Consider the following 12,763-nt stretch of genomic DNA (forward strand, 5'->3'; position numbering starts at 1 on the left):
TATCATTTATTTTTCTTTAGTTGTTTTCAGAATTAATATGACCAAGCGAATTGTATACTTGCACATGAAGCAGAGAAAAAAGCAATTATCTGCATTGTCCCTTTCAGAAAGTGATGCACAGACTATAAACTATAGGGTGTATGGATGGCTAAGCTTATTTTATAGCAAAGTGGACACAAGTTTCCTCAAACAGCAGTGCATTAAATAATCAGTTAATTTCTTGAAGTTCTATTCTTTGTGCTTGAAGTACTCCCTTGAACCTTAAACAGGATCTCTTGTGTTCAATTTAAAAAAGGCCTTAACATAAGTCAGCATGGCTTTGTGGCTACAAAATCGTGTTTGATGAACATTTTAGAGATTTTGAAGTGGTAGCCACAAAGGTAGATGAAGGTAGAGCAGTGGATCTTGTTTACCTGGATTTTAGCAAGATCTTTAACAAGGTCCTCCATGGTAGACTGGTCTGGAAGGTTAATTTCCATATAATCCAGGAGAGAGCTAGTTACTTGAATTCAAAATTGTCATGGAAGTAAGAAACGAAGGGTGGTGGTTGAAGATTGTTTCTTGGAATGGAGGCCGGTGACGAGTGGTGTGCTATAGATGTCTATGATAGGACCCTTGTTATTCATTATCTATGTATAAATGATCTGGTTGCGAATGCACGAGGCTTGATCAGTAAGTTTGTGGATGACATTAGAAGGCATTGTTGATATTTAAGATTTATCCTAGGTTACAAGGGATCTTGGTTAGTTAGGAAAGTGGGCCAAGAATGGCAAAGAGATTTCAATACAGGTAAGTGTGACAATGCATTTTGGAAAATCAAACCAGCATAGGACTTGTACTTTGAATGGTAGGACACTAGGGAGTGTAGTTTGAATGGTAGAACACTAGGGAGAGTAGTGGAACAGAGGGACTTGAGAGTACAAGTACATGATTTGTTGAAAGCAGTGTCACAAATTAGACAGGATGCTGAAAAGGGCATTTTCAGGGCATTAAGTGTAGGAATTGGGACATTTATATTGCATTTGAAAAGGTCATTGGTGAAGCTGCACTGTGTAGTTTTGCTCACCCTGTGGTAGAAAACATGTAGTTTAACTGGAAAGAATTCGGAAGATGGTGACAGAACTAGGGGGCCTGAGCTATAGGAGACATTGGCCAAGCAAGGTTTATTCCTTGGAATTTAGGAGAATGAGGGGTGATGTTACAGAAATGTTTAAAATTATGAGAGGCATACATATGCTGAATGGTCATTTCCTCAGGGAAAGAAATCCAAAACCAGTGGCGTAGGTTTAGGTTGAGGGGGAAAGATTTAAAAGGGATCAGAGAGGCAACTTTTTCACTCAGAGGGTGGTGAGTATTTGGATCAAGTTGCTACAAGAAGTGGTTGAGGCAAGTACAATACCAACACACACAAAATGCTAGACTACCTCAGCAGGTCAGGTGGCATTTATGGAAATGAATAAATGGTCAACATTCTGGGTCGAGACCCTTCTTCAGGACTGGAAAGGAAGAGGGAAGACTCTGGAATTAAAAGTTGGGGGAGAGAAAGGAGGATAGCTGGAAGATGAAAGATGATGCCAGGTGGGTAAGAAAGATTAAAGGCTGGAGAGGAAGGAATTTGATAGGAGAGGAGAATGGACCATTGGAGAAAGGGAAGATGAGCGGACCAGGGGGAGGTGATAGGCAGGTAAGAAGAAGAAGCTGAAGTGGCAGATAGAAAAAGAGGGACAGGATTTTTTTTCCCACAGGAGATATTCATGCCATTAGGTTAGAGGCTACCCAGATGGAATATGAGTTTTTGCTCCTCCATCCGGAGGGTAGCCTCGTCTTGGCACAAGAGAAGGCCATGGACCCATATGTCAGAGTGGGAATGGGAATTGTAATTAAAATGTTTGGCTACCAGGATGTTTGACAGATGGAGCAGAGGTGCTCGATGAAGCGGTCACCCAATTATAGTGTCATTTAAAAGCAGTTGGATAGGTACATGGAGCGGCAGGGCTTAGAGGGCCAGTTCAAGAAAATGGACTAGCTGGGTTGGCATGGACTGATCGGGCCGAAGGTCGTATATTGCTTTATGACTGTGTGATTATTAAATAAGAATCCAAAATGCAGCACCACCTCAGTATTGTGTTAAAGCACCAGGCCAGACTATGTGCACAATCTGACAACTCACAACTGTTGCTCATTAGTTGAGCAAAGCTCTATTACACACCGTGTATCAGTAGTCAGCATTGACTGGCTGGCATGGTTATTTTTAACTGCAGTCCCTTTTTTTGGGTGACTGAATTTTTTTTATCAGAAATTAATATGAAAACTTTGATTAATGTTCTTGCCTTAAGTATGATGTACATTTCCAAAATATACTTTTGTCAGGTATTACGTACCCCATATCTGGGTGTCTAACCAGCAGAGAAAGAAGTATCCGTTGGGAATCTGTTGGTACTATTTTCAACAGTGTTTATTAGTAAAATACACAAATCAATATCAATAATGCAAATATATACCGGTAGATAATACACGTTAGCAATACTAAACCTACAAGTGTGGGTATAATAATAAGTAATAATAAACAAGCTCTATCAATGTCTAGGGGATAATGAATTGTCATATAAAAGTATAAAGTTCAGTTCAGTTCATACGTGCTGAGGTAGATGTTGGTCGTTGTGTTGTAATTGTTGGAGGGGGGGGAGAGAGAGAGAGAGCGAGCGAGCAGTAACAGCTACAGGCAGGCAAACCTTCCTTTACGTTCTTGATCCGTCGTTCTGTTGTGGCCATTCAGATATGACCCCTCTGTCCTTCAGCCAGACTGTTCTTCTGTGGTGGACTCGTCACTCTGGCGTGAGTGGACACACACACTGGCGTGAGTGGACACACACACAAGCCCCCACCGGCCCTGCTGTAACACTGTGAGTTAAACTGACCGTTCCTTTGTTCGGTCTCCGATGCCCCACACCTTCTCGTGGGTTCCAACACTCAACCAGTGCTCAATAGTGTGTCTGAAGGGTGTCTCCCCAGACCTCACTTTTATCCCTACTCACGGGGTCTCAGGTGTCAATCAGTTTTGAATGGCTTAGCCCATCAAACCAGCCCACTCCGGCTGTCCACTGAGGAATTTTAATGAACAGAATGGTATAAGGTAAATAACCCTCTCAGAAGCCATAAGTCTTTCAGAAGTCATAATATGGTGAATCAACAAGTCTCTCTCCCCTCTCTTATCAGTATCAGATGTTCTGGCATGTTTTTGTTCCATTTCTCTCTCATTAGCAGCATAGCAACAGTAATGGTTTGTGATTCTCCTGGGGGGGGGGGGGGGGATATGGGCAACTCTGCACCCTTCTGCCCATCAGAGCTGTTCATCCTTCGTAACACAGGTATCTTTAAGCTAGTTACTAAACCTCAGGGCAATTAAATAAAAGCAGTTTGATCTCTTGGTAACACTGCCTTTGTTTTTATTTTGCTTCACAGTGGGTGGCAAACCCATTAAATGACATGTATGCTGATGCAGTAATGACAGTGATCCTGGAAGTGCAGTCAAACCCTAAAGCACAAAAAGGTATGACAATTTCCATAGCTTCATTTATTGCCCCTTCATGTACTATCTTCCTTTAAAGAAAATTACAGTATTATGTTCTGCCTCCTGAAAACATTAACTTATTCTGGGGCTGAGTCTAATGGTGCAAATTTGTCATCCTAAAACCATGGCCAGTTATTTGTTCTGCACCACCCATTTAGATATTCTAACATGATGTCTGTTACTTCTGGTATCATAAGAATTATTCTCCAACCATAACATCACTTTCAATAGAACACAATATGCATGTTTTCAACAAAAACAAAATTATTGTTTAGCAATCAGAACAGGGAATGGAGTTGACTTTCTTCTTCTTTACTAGATCTCTGGGTAATGTTGTATATTAATTGACTGAACTAACTGAAGTCGTTGGGTCAGTGTAGATCATAGATGAAGTTTATCACCAGAGTATCCTTAGCATAGCACATGCCAGTACATTGTTCCCTGGCCATGAAGGAAGGGATAGTGATACAGAAACCTGAAGGCACACACTCAGCGATTCAGGAACAGCTTCTTCCCCTCTGCCATCCAATTCCTAAATGGGCTTTGAAGCTTTGGACACTACCTCACTTTTTTAATATACAGTATTTCTGTTTCTGCACATTTTTTAAATAATCTATTCAATATACGTAATTGATTTACTTGTTTATATTGTTTTATTTTATTTATTATTTTTTCTCTCTCTGCTAGATTATGTATTGCATTGAACTGCTGCTGCTAAGTTATCAAATTTCACATCACATGCCGGTGATAATAAACCTGATTCTGATTCTGATAAATTTAAATTTATTGCTGATTATACATTAGTGTATTTTGATTGGATCCTGTAAGGAGCCTATTCACTGTACTGCAATGTTGGTAGGGATTTTGTCCAACTAGAGGGCATTGAGCAGACTGATAGTCACTGGGAAATATAAATCTCATACTTTATTGAAGTCAGCATATTCAGCCAAGTGGTTCATTCCATGGCATTCAAAATCTGGCTGCACATGACCACTCTAATTCAAAACATGCATTTTGAACACTTGTTTCCTAAGTAAAATTGCTTTGAATTTCTTGTATACTTCTGCTGTATATTCTTTTTAACATTGTCTACCATATAAATCACAATTTGGCAGTTGATTTCCAGATAGCAATTCTGATTTGCTCCTTAAAGTTCTTGAATAAATGAGTGCTTAACTTTTCCTGTTTTCTTTAGTCATGCAACAAAGTGCAAACAAAAAAGTTGACAAGGAAACATACACAAAGAGGTTGCAGATCATGCTGGAGTAAGTCACTTCATATTGTTTGAACTCTGTAAACTTCTGTCTCTCTACTGGATGTATTGTTCTACAAGGCAGAATTTTGTACTGTACTTACTGTGATGTTGAATTTTTACAGTGGAAAATAACAAATGTGGCAAAATAGTTGTAATACAATTAACTCAACAGCGGAATATGATTTCTACCTACAGTTTCATTTACCTACGTTAACTACAGAAGCAGCTCCCATAAGAATCTTTACAATCAGCAGTTTGTGTTCTGTTAGTATGCAAGTGAACATCCAGATTGTGTTGACTTTTTTCCAACAAAAATATCCTTGCTTCTGGGATCATGATTCCCAAATATTGTGCTTAATTAAGTTAATTCACCTGGCATGGAATGATTTCTCCTCCATTCCATATAAGCCTTAGTGATAGTTTGTACTTGTCAGGTGAAAAATGGGTGTGAATCTTTTCTTGCTTAAGATCTACTGCATTTGCAAGTGTGATAAATACTATCACATGTAAAACTCAATCTAAAAATTAATAATACTACACTTTAAATAAAGAGTATACAGTGGATTCCGGTTAATTTGGTCCATTGTTTAATTGGGCAGCCACTTATTTGAGACAACTCTTAAAGAACAAAATCTAATTGAGAAAATAGCTGGGATTCCCTTCATTTATTTGGGACACCATGCCGCTTAACTGGAACAGGACACTGTTGTCAAACAGTTTCTAACTAGCGTCAGTCACATGAAATTGTGTGGCTATTTGAAACTACACCATGTTTTGAGTGATCAGTTTTTAAATAGCATCAGTTTTGTGTGTTTGTATTCAAAAAGCAGTGATATTTTGTCATTAATGGTGAGAAATTATCAGTAAGACAATTTAGAATTATTTTGCTCATTGTGGTTTCAAGCAATCAGGCTTAGAGATGTCAGAAACAACAGGAAGTGAAAATGAAAGGATTTCACAACTTCAATAAGTTAGAAACTATGAGAAATTTGAAGTTATCGACAGTCATCTTGAATGTTACAATGAAAATGAAGATTTGGAGGATGCAATTGTCAAGAGCATTGTATGAAGGCACTAGGTGTCTGCACTAATTTTGTTCCCTCACAGTCAGTCAAAAGAAGGCAGCAGTGTGTGGTTGTCCATTGTATTGGATGATGACAGTGAAACCTGTGCGGGAGAGTTTTTAAAGAGGAAAAACTTTTGCACTGCAACAGTTCCACTCTCGACCTCTGAAGTTCAGGTCCAGTGGTATAAATAATTATCACAAACTGGGGTCTTCCTTGGTTGCAGTAGGTAACCGTGACTTCTTTTGTGCCTGGTCATGCCCTTCCCTCACCATGAAGCGTTTCAGAGCCACCTTCTTGGCTTTTGGGTCTCATTGTTGATTTCATCAACCCAATCTGCTGGAGATGACTTCACATGCTAGGACAGACATGTCCCTATTTTACTGGGGAATCAGGCCCACTGGCTACTCTCACCTGGCTTAGCCACCTTGAAGCAATACACCAGGGTGTGGCCACTGGCACATGCAAATAGCTAGTTGGAGCCATAGGTATCCGGTGGAGACCAAAGGTGAGTGAGCTGTCTCAGAATGGACACAGTAAGTCCCATCACCAGAGGTGCTACCCATCCCTGGACACCCCATACACGGCAGTGTACACTGAATGAATTCTTCCATCGGTAACTATTAAGAACAAATACACAGTTTTATAGTAGTGTAGTACCATTGCTAGTGTTCCAATGTCTTCTGTATTTCATTTAAATACATAATTTGTTACTCAGTTAAATGGTAGTTTGTCCTTTTTATACTTTTTAAACTATTTCCATGAAACTTTGACTAATTGGGACAGTCAGTTAATTGGGCTAAAATATCCCAATCAACCAGAATCCACTGTATTAATTGGCATTGCTGCTAAATTCCATGTTGTCTGAACTATTCCATAGAATTCCCTTTGTGACAGTTCATGTGAAAAATGAAAAGACCAGTTGTGATGTTTTTGTGTTCATTTGAAAATGGTCTTTGCCTACAAAATTGACTTCCTGTTTTTTTTTTTTAGGGATATGTTTGGCCAGGATTGTGTAGCAAAATCTAAAACTGGCAATACTCTCTCAGTAACAGTGGATGGAAAAGCAGCAAATATTTCTCTAGATACACAGGTAAGTATTCAGAGCCTTTATTACCGGCTAAATGCAGGATGGGAGGAGTGCTTTTGTTCAAAGTTCAAAGTAAATTTATCAAAGTACATGTACGTCACCATGTACAACCCTAAGATTCGGTTTCTTGCTGGAATTCTCAGTAAATCAAAGAATCATAATAGAGTCAATGAAAGACCGCACCCAAGAGGGTGGCCAAACAACCAATGTACAGAAGACAACAAACTCTGCAAATACAAAAGAGAATAATAATAATAAATAAGCAATAAATATCAAGAACACTTCAAAGTGAATCCATAGGTTCTGGGAACAGTTCAGTGCTGGGGCAAGTGAAGTTGAATGAAGTTATCCCCAATGGTTCAAGAGCCTGATGGTTGAGGGGTAATAACTTCCTGAAACTGGTGGTGTGAGTCCTGAGGCTCCTGTACCTTCTTTCTGGTTGCAGCAATGAGAAGAGAGTATGACTTGGGTGTTGGGCATTCCTGATGATGGATGCTGCTTTCCTGCGACAGCACTCCACGTAGATGTGCTCAGTGGAGTGGGGGGTTTTACCTGTAATGGACTGAGCTGTATCTACTGCTTAATACCTGTTGAATAACTAAAACAATGCCACAGGTATTAGTTCTGGCTTGGTGGTGTTTGCATAAGCAGATCCATAAGACTGCGGATTCAGAACCTGCCTCCTTCTATAGGAAATGTGCGTAGTCAGTAGGAAAAGCCAAATAGAACCACATCACAATGGCATCCTTTGCATGTTCAGATTCTCTTCTGGGCTGAGTAAAAACCGCATCAAGCAGCTTCTTTCAGTACACCTAATTGCACTGGGAGTTAACAAATAGAAAAGGCAGCAAATCTGCATAACGTGTCAATTTCAGAAGAATAAACAAGCTGGTTTAGTGTTTTGCGTCACTGATTTATAGTTGAAATTTCTGTGGAAATATCAAATTTTTATGTTTGGTTTGGTATGCTAAAACTTCTAAAAAGAATAAGGAATCAGTTTTAATGTGCCATGGAATATTATCAGTTTTGTTCATGCATTTTAAACTTCTGGGGGTATCCCCAAACATCCCACACACCATAAAGTAGACTTGTAGGTTGTTACACACATGTCTGGGCGAGGACTACAGAGAGAAGATTGATTGATAAGTGTAACACGTTGACTTCAGCTAGACTTTAAGTTCATATCCACAAAGTTTCTGATCACAGCATTTTTATTCAAATTAATTTAACAAATAGTTTTGGAGCAGTCATGTATTGTTTCTTATTGTGATCTATCTCCATGATGTAATTTGAGTTTCAGAAAGCATTCTACATTTCTAAATTGGCCTTATAATTGTGATATATTCAATAGTTAAATGTATTTAGTGTTTAAATATTACCATCAATATTAAACTGGTTCTTAGCGATTTGTCTGAAGTAGAGGGGAGGGATTGTAAGGATAATTTGGTATAGTGATACAGGCCCTCCCCAGGTTATGAATGCCTGACTTATAGACACCCAGCTAATGAACAATCTCCCATAAATATTATTAACTTCAAATGAGAATGTCTTGAGGGAAAATACCTGTTTACATGTAATCTTCCTGTAGTCATTAAGAACATAGGTTGATAGCTTCACCACAAGAGGACACTTAGAGTTGTCTTGAAAGTTGACAAGCAATCTCATATATTGAAACTTGAATGTTGATGCTCTATTAAACAACGTAAAATGCATTGATACTCCAAGCCTATTGAAACCAGCTATTGACCATGGTACATCCTGATTCTGTACCATTGTAACTAGATAGGGAAACTGTATATGTTTGTAATGATTAGCCCTCATAAACACCATTCATTACAATACTGTGTAAGTATGATTACTGTATTGTGAAATTGTGCTTTTCATACTTGTGGACAAAAGTAACTTATGGATGTCTTTCAATGGATCCTGTTCTGTACCCAGAGATGTCCTTATAGTACAGTTCTGTGTATTGGTGTTAAGTGTTGTTTCTAGTCACAGCATGGTGGCAGCACACTCGAGATTGCAAATGGTAGAATCTAGAGAAACAGTCTGCTGGAGGAACTCAGCAGGAACAGCGTCAATTGGAGGAAAGGAATTGTCAGCGTTTTGGATCCTGATCCAGACTTTCAACCTGAAACTTCAACGATCTCTTTCCTCCCACAAAAGCTGCTTGACCCACCGAGTTCCACCAGTAAACTGAGTATTGGTCTAAGCCTATCAAGACAAGATCCTTTCCCATGAAGTGCAAAGCCCATCCTGAGGGAAATGTGTCTCTTCAGATAAGACATTAAAAGTGTCCTTGAGTAAAAACAAACCCAAGTACCTTCTAAATAATCTGGGAATATTATCATTTGACCAACAATATTAAAACCGATTATTTGATCATTACTTCATGACTGTTTGCTATGCACTAATTAGTTGTTATATTTCCCTTTCCACAGTAGCCAAAATTCAGAAGTGTTTCATTACCTATAAAAAGTTACTTTAAACATTCAAAATAATGAACAGCAGTACCGTATATAAATGCATCTTCCTGTTTTTCATTTAGATTGCAAATGAATTGCTGGCAACAATTTTTTCATATAGAGATTGTGTTCCTTTACCTGAATTTATTGAGAGTCAGTTTGTGCACATGGATAACTTAGATTTGATTATGGATTAATTTTATTGTGGATTAGGAGTTTAGCAGCCAGCACTGGTATGCAGCTGCAGCAATTTAGAGCTGGAGAACTCAACTTCCCCTTTTTACCTCCTCCTCCCAGTCTAAATAGCCTGACTTTTAATTTCAGTTAAAAGGCTCATTCATCAATATTTTGGGTATTATGAGGTCATCTGGAATATCTCACATGATAATACAACTACTTTATATTCATGTACAGCAAGAATTTTAACTATCCAAGGTAATTTTCGTTAACACCAATTATAATTTTGTTGATTTAGTGATGCCCCATATGTCCTATTCAGTAGGTGACGTTTTCAGTTTTTATTCTGAGTTTTGCATGGAGGATCTAATACAAAATGAATTGCACTCTAAAGCATCCTTTTTCTTTAAAAATGATTATATTACTTCTACACAATGTTACCCCATCTACACAAATTGTTTATATACCACACACGCCCATTGTGATTGTACCAGTCTCATAATATAGAGATACTGAACTGAAGTTCATATGAATATTGATGAGATGGGTTTTATTTCAACTAAGTCTTGAGTGTGCCAGTAAAATTATTTCAATCTGTCTAAAGTTACTTATTCTGTAGTTACAGTACCAAAAAATTGACCGTACTTCATTATTAATTGGATGGTCATGCAGTCTGCAGAAGGACTTTGACAGATTGGAGTAATAGAACATAGAACAGTACAGCACAGTACTGGCCCTTCGGCCCACAATGTTGTGCTGACCCTTAAACCCTGCCTCTCATATAACCCCTCACCTTAAATTCCTCCATATACCTGTCTGTAGTCTCTTAAATTTCCTTAGTATATCTGCCTCCACAGACTCAGGCAGTTGGTTCCAAGCACCAACCACACTCTGAGTAAAAAACCTTCCTTATGTGGAAATAAGTGCATGGTCATGCATTTTGGCAGAAGAAATAAAAGTGTGAACTGTTTTGTAAATGGGGAGAAAATTCAAACATTAGAGGTGCAGAGGGACTTTGAGGTCTTCGTTCAGGGTTCCCTAAATATTAACTTGTAGTAAGGAAGGAAAATGCATTGTTAACATTCATTTTGGGAGGACTAGAATACAAAAGTAAGGATGTAATGCTGAGGTTTTATAAGGCATTGGTCAGACTGCATTGGAGTATCATGAGCAGTTTTGGGCCCCTAATCTAAGAAAGAATTTACTGGCATTGGAGAGAATCCTGAGGAGGTTCATGAGAATGATCTCAGAAATGAAAGGGTTAACATGTGAGGAGCCTTTGATAGCTCTGGGCCGGTACTTGCTGGAGCTTAGAAGAATGAGGGGTGATCTCAGTGAAACCTGTTAACTGTCGAAAGATCTGGATAGAATCGATGTGGAGAGGATGTTTCCTATAGTGGGGGAGTCTAGAATGAAAGGGTACAGCCATAGAATTGACAGATGTCAGTTTAGAACAGAGATGAGGAAATTTTTCTTTAGTGAATCTGTGGAATTCTTTGTCACACACAGCTGTGTAGGCTTTAAATATACCCCTGTCATAGGGTATATTTAAGGCGTAGGTTGATAGGTTATGGGAGAAGACAAAATGGGTTTGGGAGGGATAATAAGTCAACCATGATGGAATGGAGCAGACTTGATGAGCTGAATGACCTGATGGTCTTATGGTCTGTGAGCAGAGGAAGAAAGCTTTCAGTTTGGCAAATATGTTTTTAGGTGGTAAAAATCATTATTGAACACAGCTGGTGATATTCTTGTGCTCGAAATTTATGATTTTCTCATCTGTAAATACATTTTGTTGATATTATAAATAACATACTTTTATTTCCACAGACCTGATCTTTAAAGATCATGTAATAACAGCAGGGACTTTTTAACCAAGATTAATAGAAATAAAAGGCAAGAATGGCAGGTTTAGAGAGTGAGTGGTAGGACACTGAGGAATGTGGTAGGACAGAGGGATCCTAGGAATACAGATCCATAATTACTTGAAAGTGGTGTCACAGTTATAGGCTTGTAAAGAGAGCTTTTAGCACATTCGCCTTCATAAATCAAAGTATTGAATACAGAAGTTGGGATGTTATGATGAAATTGTACAAGGTCTAATTTGGAGTATTGTGTGCAGTTTTGGCCACCTACCTACAGGAAGAATGTAAGTAAGATTGAAAAAGTGGAGAGAAAATTTACAAGGATATTATCAGGATTTAAGGATTTATAGGGAAAAGTTGAATAGGTTATGACTTTATTCCCTAGAGTATAGACTAGATGGACCAAAAGGCCTGTTTCTGTGCTGCAGTGTTTTATGCATCTATGACTAAATAACAAAATAAAAACTGTCTGGATTCTTTGAGTATTCTTTGTTCAGTTTGGAGTTGATTAAAAGCAATAAATCGGGGAGAAAAGGTATTTAACTATATAGTATTCCCATTGAGGCTGATAGATTTGTTTAAACTTGGTAACATACACTTTGTCTATTAATTTAACATGTGGCACCTATTTTTGGGTGGGGGATGCTATTTAAAGTTGATGACAGGAAACCTGTGCGGGAGAGTTTTTAAAGAGGAAAAGCTGGTGCACTGGGGCAGTTTTGTTAAACTTAGCTCTTTCTACATATACATAATTCTATTCATTCTTGCCCACAGATGGTTGTGTGTGAAGAGGGCAGTGTCGAGGATGAACCACTCCGGGAAATGGTGGAAGTGGCAGTGCAGCGGCTTTATGAAACAATACACCCAGAACTCTCTTGAAATGGAGAAAACCTGTGATAAATATGAACTGCATTCTGTTTGCCTTCAACATTTAATAACCTCTTTTTGTCAGGCGAGTCCTTTGTGCAAGTGATGTAAATGAATCCATGTAGTTTGAACAAACTGAAAATGTGCATTCCATTGCAACTCTTAAGCTGACTTTATATGTATAGAACTAGACCAACTGCTGTTTGAAGGAAAATCTGATTAATTACCTCCAAAAGTCCAAAGACTGTTGATGTGACTTCAACATCATCTTTCAGTTTTGTAAAATAAAACAAAATATCAACTAAAACAGATGTGTTTTGGGATATCTTTTGGGGCCCTAGTAAGAAGACAGACATGTTTTAAAAATAAAAATAAACAATATTTGTTCAAATGGACTAATGCAAGAGTT

The 12,763-nt window shown here is 38.4% G+C and overlaps 1 protein-coding gene across 1 annotated transcript in view; it reads left to right on the forward strand.

Moving 5' to 3' along the window:
• Positions 1 to 12,749, forward strand: part of cpsf3 (cleavage and polyadenylation specific factor 3) — a 59,308-nt gene extending 46,559 nt beyond the window's left edge. Inside the window, exons 15-18 of the mRNA XM_073056884.1 lie at positions 3,463 to 3,550; positions 4,767 to 4,836; positions 6,884 to 6,983; positions 12,262 to 12,749. Coding sequence (XP_072912985.1) covers positions 3,463 to 3,550; positions 4,767 to 4,836; positions 6,884 to 6,983; positions 12,262 to 12,366 — 363 coding nt within the window. The 3' untranslated portion in view covers positions 12,367 to 12,749. The remainder of the gene's footprint in view (positions 1 to 3,462; positions 3,551 to 4,766; positions 4,837 to 6,883; positions 6,984 to 12,261) is intronic.
• The last annotated feature ends 14 nt before the right edge of the window (positions 12,750 to 12,763 follow it).

This window comes from Hemitrygon akajei, chromosome 9, assembly GCF_048418815.1.
Source record: "Hemitrygon akajei chromosome 9, sHemAka1.3, whole genome shotgun sequence".
NCBI classification, from domain to species: domain Eukaryota; kingdom Metazoa; phylum Chordata; class Chondrichthyes; order Myliobatiformes; family Dasyatidae; genus Hemitrygon; species Hemitrygon akajei.